This window comes from Rhinolophus hipposideros (genome assembly GCF_964194185.1).
Source record: "Rhinolophus hipposideros genome assembly, chromosome: 24".
NCBI lineage: Eukaryota > Metazoa > Chordata > Mammalia > Chiroptera > Rhinolophidae > Rhinolophus > Rhinolophus hipposideros.
Genome location: NC_138070.1, coordinates 3,002,280 through 3,023,028, shown reverse-complemented (window position 1 = coordinate 3,023,028; position 20,749 = coordinate 3,002,280). Strand labels below are relative to the sequence as shown.

The window sequence follows — 20,749 nt, the reverse complement described above, 5'->3', positions numbered from 1 at the left end:
GTGTACCGTTCATCTTTTAACTGCAATACCAGTTATAAATTCAAATATAAGAGCAACTAACCCACAAGCAGAACCCTCAAAATGACACAATTCGCATTTTGTAGCTCAGACACGCGGCTGTGTTTTGCTGCACAGAACAAACTCAACTGTTGTCATTTCACTTGGCAACAGGCACATGTTCTACCAGCTCTCTGCCTTCCGCTCACTGATGAGTAAGGAAGGATGGAGAGAGAAGGAACTATTTTTCCCTTTCCACGTTATCTATATTCAGCATGAGTTGTCGGCTAACATTAGGAAAATGACAGGAGTAAGAATAGGATAGGGTTTCTTAGTTGGTTGTGTTTCTTAGAATGTTTTTGCCGTTTCCCTGCATTTGAAGCAACTTCTAGTTTGAACAGAAGGTATGTCTTCTCTGAGCTGTTTACTCTCGTAGATGCAACACACTTAGCTGCCCTGGGTTTGAGTCTTGCCTTGAGTCCTGGGTCCCTCAGAATTGTGTGCTCCTGGGGCCTCCAGAATACGATTTGCAAGCAGGGCAGCAAGGACCTGCAGACAAGCACGTTGCTCATATCTCCTTTGCTTGTGTGCACACTTCATTGTCCCATTAGATCACTTGCAAAGCACAAGTTCAAAGATGGAGCTCTTAAGAATTTCAGAGGTGAAGGGCGTGACGACAGGACATTAAACCAAGCATAGGCCCTTCTTCTAATCTTGGGACCCTGTGCGACTGCATAGGTCCCATGCCTAGGAAGCCGGTCCCAGGTACACTACTGTTTTGACACTTTCCGTTGAGGTCACATCTGAAAACTTGATATCCTAAAGTAGACATATTCACCGTGCAGTGGATGTGGTCTGTGTTGGGCCCCAGGTTCAGATTCTCCAACTTGTGTTTCAAAGGGAGTATGTCAAACGCTAAATAACACATTGCTGGAGGGTCACTGCTAATATGTCTGGTTTGTGATCCCAGGCATATCCCGAATTTTCTTTTTCAACCTCAGTAATGTTGAGAATAGTATTGGTAGTAAAGAAATCAGCCTTGCCTTGATGTCAATCATTTCATCTGGGTCATAGAGTGGATTTTTGTCTTGCTTCCTACCAAGAACATCCTTCTTCTTCTTGTCAGAATGGTACCCTGAATGATGATGCTTTGGGCACCACCTCCTTCATACTTCAGCTAAAGCTGATCTATCGTTAGGCTCCTGGGGAGGGTCATGTGACTATGGCTGAGCTAATCAGAACAGGCCATTTCTCTTGCCATAGTGATTGGTTCAGGGATGGGTAGTTTGCTGTGATTTGAAAGACTCATTTTTGCTGTCAACCGTGACAGGATGAAGGGAAGCCTAGTCTGAGTTAGTGAGAGGACCAGAGCAAACCGCTCCACACAGGACATTTCCGTTACTGGGTTGGTTCCCTCATGGGGTGTCCCTGGTGGGTAGTTGGAGGTGACACCACTGGACACAGTGGGAAACGGAATCTCAGACGGATGAAGTGACTTGTCTCTGTACTTAAACTGAGCCGATGGCAGACCTGGGACTGCAGCCCAGGTGTCCTCTGCTTCTTGGAAGCCCCAGCTGCCTCCGGTCAGGCAGAGGCAGAGCTGTCAGGGTGACTTAGCAAATTTCCCTCTCTTATTTAAACCATCTCCGAGGTGTCCGATTTAGAATAAATATAAATGGAAATGAGACCAAGGTCATCACCGTTTCCTACTATTTAACAGCTGATGGTGCCTGTAGGAGGTCAAAATGACAGTCATTAAGACCTGGATAATCGTTTAATAACGCTCTCGCTGTACCTGGTGCCTCACGGAAACCTCTCACATTGGCTCATCAGCTCTTCACTTTTGTTTCCCCGAGTGTGTTTATGCCCATGTTTCATTGGCCAGAATCGTCACAGGACCACACCCGGATGCAGGGGAGGCTGGGAAATTCCCAGGCTGAGCAGCGTATGCAATACAGCCAACGGGAAGGTCTCTGTTGTTGTTTTTCGACAGGCAGCCATCTCTCCCAGACAAGATGCCTTCCTGTCTAGGTTACGGCCAGTCTGCTCACTCCCACACTCAGATTCCCAACAGTCTGTTCCGTGCGGTCCTTACCTGCTCGGCTGATGTTGAGTGTGGGCAGGCACATGTGTATGGAGAAAATAAAATGGTGCGGCATGACTTTCACAGGAAGGCAACGGTGTCCCATCCCTCTGGATTTCTGCTCTCCCAGCCCAGTCGGTCACATCCTGCCACATCTGCTTTTAGTTCTTCCGCTGATAATTTCTATAGTTCTATATACTATTCCCCTCTCTCTACTTTTTGAATTAACACATGTAGACAGCAGTGCTTTCTATAGAAAAGAGGAGGATTTAGTTGCTTGACATACCTTCTTACTTTCCTTTCTTACCAGTTAGCATTGTATCTGGCTGCAAGTAACAAAAACCCCGGCTGCAATGCCTTAGGCCAGTAGGAGCTTATCATTATTTTATTTTATTTGTTCTTTAATCTGTTGTGCTAGCTCCTTCCGACTTCTGGCATTGCTTTGTTAGTGTGTAACTTTGCTCCCCATGGTGGCACTTGGCTGTTCCACCTCTATCCCCACTTGGATGTGAGCACAACACCCATGCTTGGACGCCTGCCATGTCTCTCAAGGGTTAATTCAGTTTCCTTAGAGAAGAGCTGAGTTTTGACTGGAGACAAATACCAAGCATTTTGCTTTTCACTCAGAGTGGGGACATGGAGAGGAGGTCTGCCTGGAGGGGGTTCTCGTCTACAGAATTTGGTCCGTCCCCTGGCTTTTAGCCATATGTTCACCCCATCCTCACTGTATGTGCCCCCACTGAGTCAGGAGCCCCCTGGGGACCCAGTGGGCAGAGCAGCCCCTAGACCCTCTCTGACACACACAGAACGTTCTAGCTCAAGGCTTCCTCTGCTATCTTGCTCAGGAACAGACTTTCATCCATAACTTTGTGGAAATATTTTATCCTCCGATGGCTCGCCTCCATTTCTCTGGACCTTTTTGTATTTTTATGCTTTTATTCCTGTGGAGTTTCTGTGGAGATGTGAGGAAATGAGTGTACTCAGCCTGCCACTTAAAATCAAATTCCATATCTCTATTTTTAAGGGAAAAATGCCAGCATTTCTCTTAGATTGAATAAGCAAGACTTGTTTATTCTGCACAAGTTGAAAACCCTTAAAAAATAGAGCAGAAACTTGAAAGGCACCCATCACATCACCCCCACATGCAGACCTTCATCTTCAGGTAAGAATCCAGTTGGGTTTTGAAGGCATGGGCAGCTTGATGAAACGATTCTGAAGTTAACCGAAAGGCAAAAATAGCAAGACTAGCTAAGAGAATTTTGATAAAGAATAGTAATCTTTCCATATTAATTCGCTAGAGTTGCCATAGCAAAGTGCCACAGACTAGGGGCTTAAATGACAGGAACTTACTTCCTCACAATCCTGGAGGCTGGAAGCCCAAGATCAAAGTGTCCTTGAGGTTGATGTCTTCCAAGGCCTCTCTCCTTGGCTGGTAAATGTCCATCTTCCTTCTGGGTCTTCACATGGCCGTCCCTCTGTGTGTGTCTGTGCCCTAATCTCCTCTCCTCATAAGCACACCAGTCATGTTGGATTAGGGTCCGCCCTAATGACCTTGTTTGCACTTAATTACCTCTTTAAAGGCTATCCCCAAATACAGGCACATTTTTTTTTCAATTAAAAATCCCCTAAAAGGTGAAGTCAAATAAAATACTTCCACTGGCTGATTCCGTGTAGGCTAGTTTTCAACTTCTATTAGAGTCTCACTTTGCATTGTACACCAAAACAACTTCAGATGGACTCCAGAATTAAATGTAATACTTGAAATTTGCCAAGAGGGTAGATCTTAAGTATTCTTATTAAGAAAAAAAAAATCAAGTTAATTCATATTGAGTTAGCTTGATTATGGTGATTATTTCATAATGTGTATGTACATCCAACCATCAAATTGTGCATTTAAAATATATACAATTGTTAATTGTCATAGATACCTCAGTACAAAAAGAATGAAATATAAAGATATAGATGCACCATGCGTATCCATACACCCACCCACGGAGGGCTAGGTGAAAGTGCGCACGAGTGTGTATTTGACCTTGGATGTTAGGGTGGCTTTCTTGGCATGGAAGCAGTGGTTGGACGCCATGAAATAAAAGATTGATACTCTTCCCTATGTTTTAAATCCTGTGCATTGGCCGTTGTCTATGCAGAATATTTGTGCCCCCAGATCTTGCCAGAGAATGTGATCTCAAGTGCTCTGCCTCTCACCTCTTTCTAAGACTTTTCCCGGTTTGGTAAGAAAGCGCGTTCATGGAGGTGGGGTGTGAAGGGTAGGGCTCTCTAGGATCATAATCCGGATTTTATTTGTCTATTGGGCCAGACCTTTCAAGAGCTGCCAGCTGTCCTTTGTCCTGGGCGGACCTGCTCTTATTTGCTTGTCCTTTCTTATGTTCCTCCTGGCATGGAGGAATGCTGTAGGAAGCACCCAATAAATGCGCAGTGTCTTGTAGGATAATGGTGTGTCCCTCAGGGGCCTCCAGGACACCCAACAGAGGGACTTCTCCCAGAGCCAGGAAAAGCTTGGCTTCCTGCTTTTATCTTAGGGATGGTGTCCAACTAGTGACCTTATCTCGTGCTTTGGGAGCTGGGCAATTCAGAGGTACATTCTCAGCTTCCTTTGGTCATCGCCTAAGCTCTTACAACGTGCACTCTGCTGGCTGAGCTTTCCTCTGTGGCTAAGACTGCCAGCTCTGCCTGGAGCTACACTGATTGGCTTGAATCCCACCTCTGCCACTCACAAGCTGCGGGATCTTAACCTCCCTGTGCCTCAGTTTCCCCATCTGTGAGTGGGGATAATCAGATCCTTATAATCAAGAAGATTGTGACAATTAAAAGAGTTAATACTTGTAAAATGTTTAAAACAATGCTTAGTGTGTCATAAGGATTATATAAATGATGGCTGTGATGATGATGATGACAGTGGTGATGATGGTGGTGGTGATGATGGTGATGATGGTGATGATGATGATGATGGTGATGATGGTGATGATGGTGGTGATGATGGTGATGGTGATGATGATGGTGATGATGGTGATGGTGGTGATGGTGGTGACGATGATGGTGGTGATGATGATGGTGATAGTGATGATGGTGGTGATGATGGTGATGGTAATGGTGATGGTGGTGATGATGGTGATGACGATGATGATGATGACCCCATTCTTGTTTTCTCTTTGGCCATATTTTTCTCTATTTTATCTGTTCTTACTACTGTAATTTATAGTCATATTTAAGCCTTACTGGACTTGCTGGTGTATGACCCAAGACTTGCCCTCAAGGTGATGAATGACAATTAATATTTTAGTATACATGAAGCACCTACTGTGTACCCAGTAGAGTCCTTAAACTTTTAGAGTGCTGGTTCTCCCTACTGCTGTTCAGTTGAATCAGCCAGGGAACATTGAAAAATTGCCCCCCTCCAGAGACCATGTAAATCAATTCTGGCACGCAGGACCAGTATGATGTGCATGTTGTCTCCCATGTGCATTTACTCTGCAGCCAGGGTTGTGGATCCCAGTCTGAGAAGCAGTTTTGATGTGGCACCATGTCTGAAAGGAGCTTACCTTTGTGGGGAGATGAAATAGGGGTCAATCTCCCCCTGAATCCCAACAGTCATATTTTCAATAGTTTCCCTATCATCTTTCCTTTACCTCAACTCAAATGTGCCTGACTTGGATTCATTATCTTCTTTCTTCAGTCTGGATGTTATTGCCATATTCTCTATTTCATGGATAGTTCTACACAGTACCTAGGAGTCCAGGATACCTGTCACATTCTGCAGCTTCTGATTGACACACACAACTCTGGATTCCTGGCTTCTTCTCTAGGAGGATCCACCTTCTGGCTTCACCTTATACATTTCTGTAGGGTATCCATGTATCCCTCTGGGCCAAGCAGGGATTATGGGACAGCCCAGAGATCAAGGACTAAGAATTCTTCCTTCCCTCAGCTTCCTCGATGCAAAGCTGTGTGTGGGGGCCAGTGCCTAGGGGCACATACTGTGGGGCAGTTTCCCGGGTGCTGTCCTGGTGCCATCATTTACTACATGTGCCTCCACATTTTCTCCTGACAAATGGGAGCTACCAGTTAGTAAGTTATTGTCTCTTAGTTCCAACTCACCTTTCTGTTCTCCAGTGTGCACTGTTGGTGCTGGCAGTCTGCAAACCCCATTTCCCTTGGCCGTTGGTTTCCTGTTAGTCTCTACTATTAGGGGTTGGCGGTCGTAGAGGAGACTGTAGGCCTGGAGCTGGGAGAAGGGCCTTCTCCCTTCTTGTCTGCTTTCTGTCTACTTCCTGTCTGCTTCTTGTCCATTTCCCTGCTGTTTCCTGGTTTCTCCCAGCTTCTTATCTGCTTCCTGTTCCTGTGAACATCCCATTTGGCCACACAGGGCCTTGGGAAGAATTTTGGGACAAAGGGAAGTGTCAGTGCTGCCTGATGACCCGCTGGCACTGGTGGCCTCATGCTGTCCTGTCTGTGTGGTCTGTCCTTCCCTCTCAGTCCGTGGTGTATTTTATTTGGTTGAGAATGAAGCTCATCTGACTTTCTCCATCTTACTTTTGTACTGATGGCTTTTGAATTCAATAGCCAAGTGTTTGCTACCTTTTTTGGTTCTATGATCAATGGCTCCTCTTTCAAATGCTGAGGTGTGGCAGGATCTGGTCCCCAGGACATAATCAAAGAATACAGTTGGGGGTAGGAGCAAACTGAATGGGAACATACAATATTGTGGCACCGCAGCTGATTTTAATGAATAAATGACCACATGCGATTGACAGACTTAATCCCAGAGTGTTTGGTCCAACTTGTTGCACTGGCTGCTCCTTCTGAGGCTCCAGGATATGTGAGGTGGTTTGTAGGTAGCGATGCTCGTCCATATTTACCACTCCCTTAATGTTGTGGATCGCTGGCGGTTTTGCCAGAAGCTGGGCTGAGATGCCCTGGGTCAGCTGTACCTATTTTCCTGTTCTATTTCGGACTCCAGGCTGTACCTGGGATGGGAGACATAGTCACCTGTGAGCAAAGAAACGAAAACCTCACTGGATGTATAGGGTTTGTGTCCATGACTCTGGCCTTCTGAGCATTGAGCTCCAGCTCCTTCAACTGACCTCTGGATGGCTAACTCCTTAGCCTCTTTGTAGAACCACCAGGCAGTTGACCTTCAGGCAGTACAGAGAAGTGGAAAGGCTTTGCGACTGGACAGAGCTCGTTTGAATCCTAACTTTGACCATGTTCATATTACTTAATTTCTCTGTGCCTCAGTTTCATCATTTTCCAAAAGGGACTAAGACTACGCATGTCACAGCCGCTGTGATAATCATCTGATTAGGCAGGTAACGATGGATACACAGCAGGTGTGTTGGTGCAGGGCAGGTACTGTGTAAGTGATATGTTTCTCCTTTAAGTGCGATTTTCTCCTCCTAGGTGAGAATTGCAGCTCTTTGCTTGGCATATCTAGCAAGCAGCTAGTGACCACAGTGGTGTGACATTTGAGAAGGAAATGAAGGGAGTGATAATGGGATCGACAAGTGATTCGTTAATATTAATGGTATCTATTGACAACCGTGGGAAGAAGCCAAAGACAGACTGCAAAGAAACACAAAGAGATTTAGCCTCTCAAGCAGTGAACCAAGGCAATCTTGATTGATGGACATTCATTCAGCAAATACTTGTTTCGTTTCTTCCGCTAGGTACTGGAGAGCCAGCAGTAACCAGATGTCAGGTCTCTGCTCTCGTGAGTTTGAATGCTAGTGGGGAGAATGGATAGTAAATAAGTAAACAAGAAAAAGTACCGGGCTAATTTCAGATGGGGGTAGTGGCTTTGAAGAAATATAACAGGGTGAAGTGATTAGTGACTGGATGTATTAGTCAGGCTTTAGCCGAGAAATAGAAAGCACTCTAGTTATTTCAACAGAGGGAATTTGATAAAAGGAATGAGTTATTTGGGTGATGGAAGATCTGAGGAACCAAATCGGGCCAGGAAAGTACCATCTGGGATGGTAAAGCAATCCAGAAGTTAATAACAGCAGGAAGCCGTCACCGCCTCTTGGGCTGGAGGGACAGAACTACCACCTCCAGGGAGTTGTGCCCACGGTGGGGGCCCTGTATGAGGCTGGGATCACAGAAGACACACAGTCTCTACAGGCAAATACTACAGGGAGGGGACCAGGGAGGAAATGCCCTCTTCCCACCCTCCATCTTCCAACAGAGCTTCCCATTGGCTGACCACACCCAGAAGCCAGGGAGCAAGGGAGCTTGGGAAATGTAGTTCCCTGTAACAGAAAACAGGGCAGGGCTGGAGTTGCTGGTCACAGAAGCCCTCCCAGAGCTGAGAAATCCTGACAAGAAGGCGCTGTTCTGCGCACATGGGTGGCGAGCTTCCCTAGCAAGTGGATAGTGCTAGGAGACAGGCACAAAGATGGCGCTGAGTGGGGTGGTGGAGCTAGATGCGAGAACACGTGGCTGCAGAGAGCACGAGAATCTTCTAGACCCTGCCTCTGCCACAGAAATGACATCACTGCACTGTCCTGATGAGCACGAAAGCTTACGAAGGCCTTCTTCTCGCTCCTGGCCTCCAGGGCTATGACATCAGTCGGGGCACCCAGGTGGTGGTGGTATCAGGTGTTAGGGCCACACTTCGATGGGTCAGTGAAAAACTTCTCTTGCTGGTGGTTTCCAAAGACCTGGCCACCTGGTCCCTTGGAAAGAGAGCCTTTTACATCTGGCTGTCCATGCCTGCGTTGTGCTATGTGAATTAGAAAACGAGACTCAGCGGCAGGAGTATCACGGGGCTCAACCCTCAGGTGGGTGACCGGTAGCCACAGACTGGTCATTAGTTTCCAGGTAGGGCTGACGATGTTAGTGAACGGTGAGTCTGTGGGGTGTAGCGGGTTCACACTGCACCACCCTGGGCTCAGGGCCACAGGTCCCACCTGTCCTGACCAAGGCACACGCCCACGAGTATCTTGTGTGTGCCCAGCACAGCAGAGATGTCTGTCCATGCACGTGGGGTCACAGGGTCCCTGCTGGGAGGTCCAGCGCGCCGTGGGCTGCTGCATTCGGGGAGGTTGTCAGTTTCCCCCTGAAACTCTCTTTGGGGCCTCCCTGGAGCCATCTGCTATCAGTGTTGCAAGTCGCAGCGTCCTTCAACCACAGAGCATTCCTGATATGCTTTGTGTTCTCAGTGAACCTGAACTGGAGTCTCTTCCTGGCTCATAAGGAGGGCAGCGGAGAGAAGCCTTTTCAGCTGGGCCTCACCATGGCCCCCTCATTTCTTGCTCTCAGGACCCACCTCATTCAGGCAGTGCTAGGGGTGCAGGCAGGGGGTGAAAAGTCATCTAGGAAATCAGTAGACTGTCTGAGGCCTCCTTTCTCAGTCAGAACTCTGGCCACCTGGTCTACCTGTCGGTGGGAAAAAGAATGGTGCCACTCAATGAGATTTGGGGATTAAAGGGGGGGGGGTCAGCTTTTCAGGCCATGGATATATTTCCCAAGGCATAGTCCCATGGCTTCCTACAATGCTCCGAGATTCGGATGTCATGTTTTATTGCAATCTGGTTCGAGGACTAAATGAGACCCTGGCAGCTGATATTTATGGCTTCCCATATAAGCTTTCAGACAAAATTTTACTGCATTTTACTTGAGTTATGGTGGGACAGGACTGTAAACCTGTTATTTCAGATGAAAGGGAGACTTTGGCCACTATAAAGTGAGAAGGCACAGCTTTAAGTTTCTTGTAAATCAGTTTTTGAGAGGTATAAAATATTGACACAAATGATAAAGAAAAAAAAAACAGTCCACAATGAAAACAGCACATTAAACTTTGCATTTATTTCAATTGCCTTTTCCACACTTGGAAATAAGTCAGAATTTAAACCTTGCCTTGGGCTTTCCCTGAATTTTATGAGGAGGTAAAATGTGAACCTCTCGCTTCCAATCTCAGCCCGGCTGGCTGCGTGCCCGTTTGGCTGCACTAAAGGGTATTGTCATGCTGCTCCAGGCAGATGTTCCCCTGTCACCAATTAATTCATGGGCAAACTCACCTGGAATTACACTTCCTGGATTGGTGAGGGGGAAAAAAACCAAAATAAACTAGTTTAAGTTTCATCTAGAATGATGCTTTTGCACTGCTTGACATTGTCAAAATACCGACTGCCCTTTGGTGGGGGCAGCTGCTAAAACTTTTCTTGACATGAGGCTAATTCTTCAAAGTCATTTCTCCCTCCTCTGTCTTGGATGTGAATTCTGCCCAATCGATGGGACCCGTTTAGAAGGAATCAAGTCTATATTACGAAAGTGAATATATTGTATGCGTGTCTCTGTGTATATGTAACATGTATGTTATGTGCAGATAAGCAGAGGGTACCAAAAAATGGATGCACATTTTAAGAAAGGAAAAAAACTGTATTAAAATTGTAATACACAATGTATCCCGACAACAAAAGATGAATACAAGTCACGTTTGACTTCTGCAATGACAAGAGGTGCTCCAAGTGGTTCCTATCGTGTAACTTGAATCCAGTTTTTTCCTTTCTTAAAATGTGCCTACATTTTTTTGGCACCCCCTGTATATATATTTTAAGCAGGTTTGGGATAATTTAAAGTTTTGATGTCTGCTCTTTCACCTAGCATGTTGTAAGCATTTCCTCATGCTTGTACAATCCTGCGTACTTGTTGAAATCATGGCTTTGATGACCTTTTACTGTCTCACACGGTATACTCATAGCTTGAATCATTTATTTAATCATTTCCCTAATGATGGGCTTTTAGGGTGCTCCCAGCGCGGTGTTGTAATAAATCATGCTCGTGACGAGCAGACTTGCACATTAATCTCCTTCCCGGTTTCTTGGTTCTTTCCTCAGCACGAATTCCTAGAAGGAGAATTACTGGAATGGGCAGTTTCAAGGGTCTTAATGTTCAGGTGTGTAATTGCTTTGCTTGTGTCAACTGTGCCCTCCTCTAGCCTTTGCCAGCTCCTTGGGGGCAGCAATCACATCTGTCTTGTCCCTGTGATGTTCCCACATGCCACGGGGCTGGGAACATGGCCAGTGAGTAGTAAATAGGGTTAAGTAGTCTGAGGAGTGAACAAGTACTTATTCTCGTCCTCCAGTAATTCATCCAGCACGTGACCTGCGCTATTGATGCCACTGAGAACTTGCTTCCTTTTCCTTTCTTTCCTTTGCAACTTTGAGGTATTATTGACATGTAAGCTTGTGTATACGCGAGGTGTACAAGTTGATGTCTTCATATGTTTCTATATGGAAATGATTACAGTCAAGCTAATTAACTTGTCCATTACCTCTACGTAGTTACCATGGTGTGTGCGTGATGAGAAGATTTAATTCAAAACCTACCCTTTTAGCAAATTACAGTGCACAATACAGGATTGTTAACGATTCCACATTGCTGTCCATTAGATCTCCAGAAATTATTCATCTTGCATAACCAAAACTTCATACTCCTTGACCAACATCCCCCCATCCCCTTGCCCAGCCCCTGGCAAGCACCATCCTCCTACTTTCTACATCTGTGAGTTTGACCATTTTCGATTCTGCTTGTAAGTGGGGTCATACAGTATGTTGAGGAGGACTGGCCTTCTGAATGCCTTCTTGGAGAAAGGAAATACCAGCCCCTCCGTGGTTGTCTCTTTTCCACAATCTCCTAAGTACAATTTTGTCATCCTCTGGGAAAGGAAAGTTCACCAAGGACAGCCCTGAAAAGGCCCCCAAATAGTTAAATCCGTAGAAAACTGTATTGTGCAGGATTTGTAATAGCTGCAGAAAACACGTTATCAGGAGTCAAGTCAGTGGAATGGTATCTCTTTGCCTGTTTTCCTCTAGGGATGCGGCATTTTAAACACCGCTATCAGCTCCCATGTCTTCTTTCACTGGTTGGACCCAGTGGCAGAGGTCCACTTCAGGGCAGGGAAGACCCCCGTCAGTCCCTAACCTGACTTACTGACCCGGTTCTGGATGGGCTGTCCTTAGTTTGCAAAAGCTTGTTGGCTCTGGGGTCTGTTTTCCCATTTGAAAGAAACACATAATAAGAAACACACACACACGTACATACAAGTATATGCATCCCTCCACACATATACATGTGTATGTATATGTGCATATTTAATTCAATTTTTAAAAATTAAAATAATTTCAATTACAGTTGACATTCAATATTTTATTAGTTTCAGATAGCATGGTATCTCCGACTTTGTTCTGCCTCAAGATTGCTGTAGCGATTTGGGGTCTTTTGTAGTTTCATATTAGTTTTAGGATTATTTGTTCTAGTTCTGTGATTAGACATTTATATAACTTATGAAGTGATCCCCCCTATAAGTCTAGTACCCAGCTGACACCACACATAGTTATTACAATGTTATTGACTATGTTCCCTATGCTGTACTTTATTTCCCCGTGACTATTTCCTAACAGCCAATTTGTATTTCTTAATCCCTTCACGTCTTTCACTCAGTCCCCCAATCCCCCTCCCATCTGGCAACCAACAGTTTGTTCTCTGCATCTATGAGTGTGTGTCTATTTTGTTTGTTCATTTATTTGTTCTTTAGATTGCACATATAAGTGAGATCATATGGTATTTGTCTTTCTCAGTCTGACTTATTTCACTTAGCATAGTGAAATAGGTCTATCCATGTTACCGCAAATGGGTAAGATTCCATTGTCTCAATGGCTGAGCAACACTCCGCCATATGTGCCACATTTCCTCTATCCATCCATCCATCCATTGAAGGCTGCCCCCATATCCTGGCCACCGCAAATAATGCTACAATGAACATAGCATGCATATGTCTTTTTGAATCAGTGTTTCGGATTTCTTCAAATAAATACCCAGAAGTGGGACTACTGAGCCACATGGTAGCTCCATCTTTAAATTTCCAAGAAACCGCCATATTGTCTCCCACAGTGGCTGCACCAATCTGCCATCCCACCAACACTGCACGAGGGTCCTCCCTTCTCTACATCCTCACCAACAACCATTGTTTGTTGATTTATTTTTTATTTTTTTATTTTAACTTATTAGTTTCAGGTGTACAAGACAAGGTCATACTTAGACGTTCATCATTTATATCCCTGACACTGTGAACCCCCCTGCCCCCATCCACTATCCCTCGACCTCGCACTGAGCCATCACATTATATATATAAAATTATAGTTGGCATTCATTAATGTTTAGCTTCTGGTGTATAATGCCATGATCAGGCATCCACAGTATCCCTGAGGTGGTCTCCCAAATAGGACGCATGTCCATAGGATACCCAACAAAATCTTTACAACATTATTGAATACGTTCCCCAAATTAATTTTCAAAAAACCCTGAGGCCATCTTGTGGTTACAGCTGCTTCCTAATCCCTTCACCTTTCCCCTTATCCACCCCCCCCCCGCCCATCTAACAACTCTTGGTTTTTTCTTTGTGTCCCCAAAACTGTTTCTGATTAGTTCATTCACATATTCTTTTCTTTAGATCCCGCATATAAGTGAGATCATATGGTACTTGTCTTTCTCTTTCTGACTTATTTCACTTAACATAATGTTCTCTAGATCCATCCATGTTGTTGCAAATGGTAAGATTTCTTTCTTCTTTATGGCTGCGTAATACTCCATTGTATAAATGTACCACAGCTTAATCCAGTCATCTACCGATGGGCATTTCGGCTGTTTCCATTTCTTGGCTATTGTGTAAAGTGCTGCAATAAACATAGGAGTGCATACTGATTTTTGAATTGGAGTTTTGGATTTCTCCGGGTAGATGCCTAGGAGTGGAATTACTGGATCATAGGGTAGTTCCATTTTCAGATTCCTGAGATACCTCCATACTGTTTTCCATAGTGGCTGCACTAATCTGCAATCCCACCAACAGTGCACTAGCGTTCCCTTTTCTCCACATCCGCGCCAGCATTTGTTGTTTGTTGATTTATTGATAATAGCCATTTTGACTGGAGTGAGGTGGTATCTCATTGTGGTTTTTATTTGCATTTCTCTGATGGTTAGTGAGTTTGAGCATTTCTTCATATGTCTTCTTGCCTTCTGTATGTCCTTTTTAGAAAAATGTCTCCTCAAGTCCTCTGCCCATTTTTTAATTGGGTTTTTTAATTGGGTTTAAATGGACTCTCTAGGTCCATCCATATTGTCGCAAATGGTAAGATCTCACTCTTTTTTATGGCCGAGTAATACTCCATTATATATATGTACACATCTTCTTTATCCATTCTTCTTTTGATTGGAGCATTTGATCCATTTACATTTAAAGTAATTATTGATAGGTATGTAGTTATTGCCATTTGACTGTTTTTGGATTGTTTTTGTAGTTCTTCTCTGTTCCTTTCTTATTGTCTTGCTCTCTTGCTCTTCTGTATGTTGACGACTTTATGTAGTGTTGTGTTTAGATTCCTTTCTCTGTATTTCTCGTATCTCTCTGGTAGGTTTTGGCTTCTGGTTACCATGTGCTTCGTATATACCGAGCTATGTTTATAGCACTCTATTTTAAGTTGATGGTCGCGAAAGTTTGAACACATTCTAAAATCACTACCATTTTTACTCACCCCTCCACATCGATGTTTCTGTCGTTATTTTTTACTTCTTTTGTGTGCAGCCCATCTGCTTTTAAGTTTGTTTGCAATTCAAAATTGCTGCAGTGAACATCCTTGTAGATAAATCCTTATGCATTCTCACTAGAGTTTTGCAAGGAGAAGTTTCTAGCAGTGGGAATGCTGAGCCATAGCTTCCCCCTCATTTCAGTAAGCATTATGGAGATGTCTAAACGTCCAAGTCGATATGACATATAGGAGTGATGAAGAGAAGCACGAATATCAAAGTAATGAAGTGTGAACATATCACATACCATGGTGTGATGTCTGACTCTATGGTGGGCTCGGTGGGTATGCCAGCTGCTCTCCGTGGAGGGATTACAACCAAGATGACTGTGATCCTCTGAGTCTGGTGCTTTGGGAGACCAGGAGGAGGTGACATGTCTCTCTGGGGGGTAGCTGTTCAGCCACAGGACTACTGGATCAGTGGTAAATGAGGTGCCCTCCACTCTGCCCTGGTTTTTTGGGAAGATTCCAGAGAACACATTTTATGTAATTACAGGACTTTCACTGTGCTGAGAGTGGGGAGGAGAGGTGTGGCCAGTGGGTGGCTTGATGGGTGGTGGGTGAGGTGGCATTGCATTGACTTCCGGACATATCAGGACACGGCTCTTATTTTTCCTTCGCTGTCCCTTCTTGTGCAGTGACGGAGAGTCGTGGAATTGTGGATAGCCTCCAGAGGTTTTCCTCGCTGCCTGCTTATCTCCCCACGAGCTTCCAAATCACTGACGCAGACGAGTTCTTCTTCCTAAAAGAAGCCAACCAGGACGTCACGAGGAACTCCAGCCTGCAGGCCCGGGTAGAGTCCTTCTTCATCTACCGGGCCAGGTCCCCCCCGGTCGTCAATGCCAGCTACGGCCCATTTTCAGCCGAGAAGACCATCCCCCAGGAGCTCATGCTGACCTCCACCGCCTTCGCAAACATGGCCAAGTTTCCTTTCAGCTGGAAGCTGAAATCTCACATCCTTGACAGCTCCATCTACTCCAACAGGCCCAAGGTGCAGACCTTGTTTTACATCACTGGGATGGCCTGGGATGACAGTGACTCTGAGGACAATCTACCATGTGTCAAGATGTTTGCTTTTCCGGAGGCCAGGGAAGTGGCGGCCAGCTGTCGGCTGCAAGGGGACCCGGGGCTGTGCATGGCCGAGCTGGAGCTGCTGCCCGAGTGGTTCAGCTCCGGGCTGGACCTGGAGCCCGAGGAGGAGATCCCGGCCCTGCTGGGGGGCACGGCCATGGAGCTCTTCTTCACGCTCTACCCGGCTGACCAGGCTGGCCAGTGTCCCCTGGTGGAGGATGGCAAGTGGGAGAACAACATCCACTCAGGCCAGGAGGGCCCTCAGCAGCCGTCTCCAGCCCGGGAGAGGATTGGGAGTGTGGTGGTCTACCCGACTCAAGACGACCTGAAGTGGTCTCTGGTGAGCCTGGATGAGAACCTCGTCATCTCCGTTCCTGTGAACCTCATCCGGGAAGGGGACACGGCCACCTTTTTGGTGTCTCTGACCAGTGGCTCTGTGGCAGACCACTTCACTCTTAGGTAAGAGGCGTTGCCGTGTTGGATGGGGTGGAAATCAATTCCTGGTCTTCAATGAACTGTCAGTTCCTAAGTGGGTGTTGATCGTATACTGAGTGTTCAGTGTAGAAAGGACACTTACAAGTGTGAAACGGAGACCCATGCCAGACAATAGAGCAGACAAAGTCAAACAGAATATTTGGGGGTGGGCCTTGGGCATCTGTGTTTTCTGAGAGCTCCCCAAGTAGCCCTGTTGTGAAGCCAGGATTAAAAACAACTACTCTGAGAGCAGCATTCCAGGCGGGGAGGTCCTAGTGCTCCTTCTGCTTTAGGAAGGTGGAGCTGTCACGTGACAGCCCGAACCTACCACTGCCCCTATGTGCGATCCTATGATGCTGCGTGGGAGGGGAAAGAAACTTTGTAAATGAATTCCAATTTCTAAGTGCATGAAGGAACATTCTGAAACACTGTCCTAGACCTCTTAGGTTGTTGTTTTTTTAATCAGGAAAGAATCCTTTGGTAAAGCAAACCAGTTTCTCTATCTGCATAATGAAGACTCAGTTTAGGATTGCTAAAAGTGGGGAAATTCTCTGGGCGAGGGGACAAACCTGGTTTGAGCTTATTTTGCTCACAAAGGTTCCTGGGTAGCAGTAGGATATAGCAGTGTTTCCGCCACATTCCAGCTGTGCGCCCTGGGGCAAGTCACTTAACCTCTCTGGACCTCAGTTTCCTCAGAGGTAAGTTTCCTCCTGTGGTTGTTGTGAGGACTAATCAAGTCAATGAAGTTCTTGGGACAGGGCCTGGTGCACGAGAGTCCTCACTGAACATGGTTTTCCCAGTGCTCAGAGGCCGGGGTGGTGGATGTATAAATCGCAGCGCTGCGGGGCTGGTTTTGCTGGGTGCAGGGCAGGAGAAGTGGGGATTGGCCACGAGCCCACGGTGGCCCTTCTGATGGTGACCGAGGCGGATGGGCCAGATCACGCCTCTTTGGGGGTGTGCTTGTTCAGAGCCTGCCAATGGGATCCCACGGCTCTGGCCGAGCCCACAAAGGCTTAGGAGCCTGCAGGAAGCGGGTTCCTATTTGGAACCTCTGAGTGAGTCTTGGTGTAACTGAGTCAGAACTTGGTGTGGTCCCAGCCCTATGCTAGTTACTCCAGTGGGTGGAGGGGCTGGGATGATCTAAAACCAGTTCTTACTCTATAGGGATTCTATCAACACAAGGCAGTGTCATATTCTTGTTATAGACCAAGAATGGCAAAGGGATGGCTTCTACGCTCCTGCCACTGGGTGCTCCCTGTGCCAGGGCAGGCATGACTAATCCACCACAGCACTTCAGCCCTCCCTGTGCCAGGGCAGGCATGACTAATCCACCACAGCACTTCAGCATCCCTGTGCCAGGGCAGGCATGACTAATCCACCACAGCACTTCAGCCCTCCCTGTGCCAGGGCAGGCATGACTAATCCACCACAGAACTTAAGCACTCCCTGTGCCAGGGCAGGCATGACTAATCTACTGCAGCATTGAGCCCACGACTCCTGGCAGCCCCTACCCATCTGTGTGAGGGGAGGGGTTGATACTTAACACTAAACTTATTTGCCATCCCTGGTATAGAGAGAACATTATTGGGTGAGAAGTTGGAGGAAAGGGAGGATGGATGGCCTGGTGGCCAGGGAAGCCTTGGATCCTGGTTGGGAAAGGCAGTTCAGGCCAGGGAAATGGCATGAAAGGCACTGGATGACTTTCATGGAGGACTTAGAACGGCCCAGGCCACATTCTGAGTTCTTCCTGTGAGTGAGCTCACTCGACTCTGCAGAGAGGTTAACTGGTGGCCATAACCAAATCTGGCCCACAGATTTTTTGTTTTTAAAGCTCATATGGCATTCCTTAAAATATTTAAGCATTACCAATCTCCAATAATAGGGAGATTTCATGTACCATTTTCTTAGAAAGTTTTGAGATTTGGTGACTTGGCAACAGTGGGCTCTAGTTCACGAGTGTCATTAGATGTATCATGCGTCGTCACCGCAGTCCCCTCCCAGCTGGCCTGCTTCACTCACTTATTATTATTACTTTTTACATGGCCTTTATTATGTTGAGGTATGTTTCCTTTATTCCTACTTTGTTGAGACGTTTTATCATAAATGAATGCTGGATTTTATCAAATGCTTTTCCTGCATCTATTGATATGGTCATGTGATTTTTAGTCTTCATTTTGTTTATGTGGTGAATTACGGTAATTGATTTGCAGACACTGAACCAACCTGACATTCCCAGGAACACTTGATCATGATGTATGATCTTTTTAACGTATTGCTGAATTCAGTTTGCTAACATTTACACTCACCTAAGTAATCTGTTTTCACTTATATTAGTGTTTAGCGAATTAGTTACTTCATGTAGCACTTAGGAGAGTGTGTGTGTTCACGGTAGGTGTTCAGTAAGTGCTAATTGATCCTGTTATTTACTATAATTGATGCTGCCATTGATGTGTGTGAATTAATACTATGAATTCATACATTTTAATTTTTATGTGTGTTTGTGCCAAGTTCTGTGTGAACTATTTACATGCATTGTCTCTGTATTATCACAGGCACTGTACATAGTATAATTCACATCCATTTCACGGATGTGGAAATGGAAACTCAGAGAAGTTCGGGGTTACCTATCTGACATCATGCAGTGGGAAAGCGATGGAATTGGGGAGTGGGTCTGCGTATGTGCGTTGAGAGCTCCCTTTCCACACGGCTCTTCTGGGATGTCCTGCCTGTCCATATGGGGAGAAGCAGGACCTGTTGAAACTTCCTGGGTCAGTAGCTAGAGTTTCTTGTCTTCCTAGATATGACTGTCACTTATTATGCTTTATTTTATGGCCATAGAAAATATACTGAAGTTGTGGAAATCAATAAAGATCACCCAAACGAGAACAAACACAGGCTCGTTATTCCGAGCTGGCCGTGGCAAGGGAGTCAGCCACCGTCATCTGTGCTTGGTGGACACTTGAAGGCAGGCAGAGGTCTGGGGAAGCTCACAGAGGAGAACAGAGAGCCTCACATCTGCTGGGGTCACAGGCTGTTGACATGTGGAAGCTGAAGGCAGGTTAACAAGAAGCTTGGGGACGCGTTTCCTTTTTCTGGTTGGCCGAGCTGGGAGCAGAAGCAATAAACAGAGAAGCTGGCAGTCATGGACCAAGTTCAGACCTTTCTGGGCTGACGGCTACAGAGGTTGTGGTTTGGCTTTTGGCCTGGTTGCTGCCAGGTAGTGGGTCAGAGTTCTCTTGCTGTACATGGTCTGGCTATTGTCCATTTGTATATTCAATCTCTCAAAATAAAGTACCATTTTTAGGCCTCAGGAAATGTGTTATTTCCCAGCATAACTGACTGTCTGTTTTAATCATGTCTTTCATGAATGAAATGTGACATATTTCATTCTGGCTCACATGTGGCCCTAGACCAACGTGTGAATGTGTGCAAGATTGGCTGAGATCTAATTTCAGAGCTGAAGACGTATGGAAAGGGGACAGATGTGTGCAATTTTCATGTGTCACGTTGCTCTTTCAGACTGCATATTGTAGAGGGGCCAATGTGAACAAAAGTCAAATCGGTCACTCTCTAGTATTGAAATAGAGTCCGCTTAAACATTGGTATCCAAATCTGACCATAGATCGAAAAGCCTTTCAGCGAAAGGTTGTGAGGTGGGGTTTGAGGTCGGGGGCTATAAGCAGGGCAATGCCAGATCTGCCTAGCATTGGGGCAGGTCTTGTTTACACTTCCGGGAAAGTTTGAACTGTAAAATTTCCCCCACTCCAAATATAATGTGTCTGAGGCTGAGAGAGATTCTTGGGAAACTTTATCCCTGATTTGTTATTAGGTTGGTGCAAAAGTAATTGCGGTTTTTGCAATAATTTTTAACCTTTTAAACTGCAATGACTTTTGTACCAACCTAATAGAATGGCTCTTTCTCGGCTCGCTCAGAGATGCCTGCACTGACCACTCCTCCTGCCAGGCGGTTAAGACTGTGGGCTCTGAGGATGGACTGCCTGGGTTCGAATCCTGCCTCTGTCACATACCAGCTGTGTGACCTTGGGCAAGTGAGTTCACCTCTTTGTACTACCGTTTTCTCATCTGTAAGTGGGGACCCTTTGTGCTTTAAGTGACAATGAAGTGTCAACTTTGCTCAGCCGGATTGTCCCTTTCATTTGGTAGCCACCCCATCCTTTTGGTTACCCAGGCCAAACACCTAATAACTGTGACTGACTCTCCCTGTTCTCTGGTGTCCTGCACTGAGCTGGCAGCAAGCCCCAGGGCTCTTCCTTTCCACGGTCCCGAGGGAACTGCTCCACTGCTGTGACCGAGGTCTGAGCCGGGGTCCCCTCTGGCTGGATACACACAGTAGCCTGCTGACAGGCTGCTCGGCCTCCACCTTTGCAAAGAACACTTTGGCCTGTACGCCCTGAGAGATTGGCCTCGTCACCTCCTGAGCTTGTCTCCTGTGACTCTCCACCTCACCCCTTCACCAGCAGCCCCCAGTGTTTTAAAGGACCCCCCCATCCATGTTGAACACTGG

General features: G+C 46.0%; 1 protein-coding gene across 4 annotated transcripts in view; it reads left to right on the top strand.

Annotated features, from left to right (window-relative positions):
* Nucleotides 1-20,749, top strand: part of LOC308492551 (transmembrane protein 132B) — a 262,945-nt gene that overhangs the window by 106,083 nt on the left and 136,113 nt on the right. For all 4 annotated transcript variants that reach the window (XM_081037697.1, XM_081037698.1, XM_081037699.1 and 1 more), the window contains exon 2: nt 15,318-16,209. In XM_081037697.1, the coding sequence (XP_080893823.1) occupies nt 15,318-16,209 (892 nt within the window). The remainder of the gene's footprint in view (nt 1-15,317; nt 16,210-20,749) is intronic.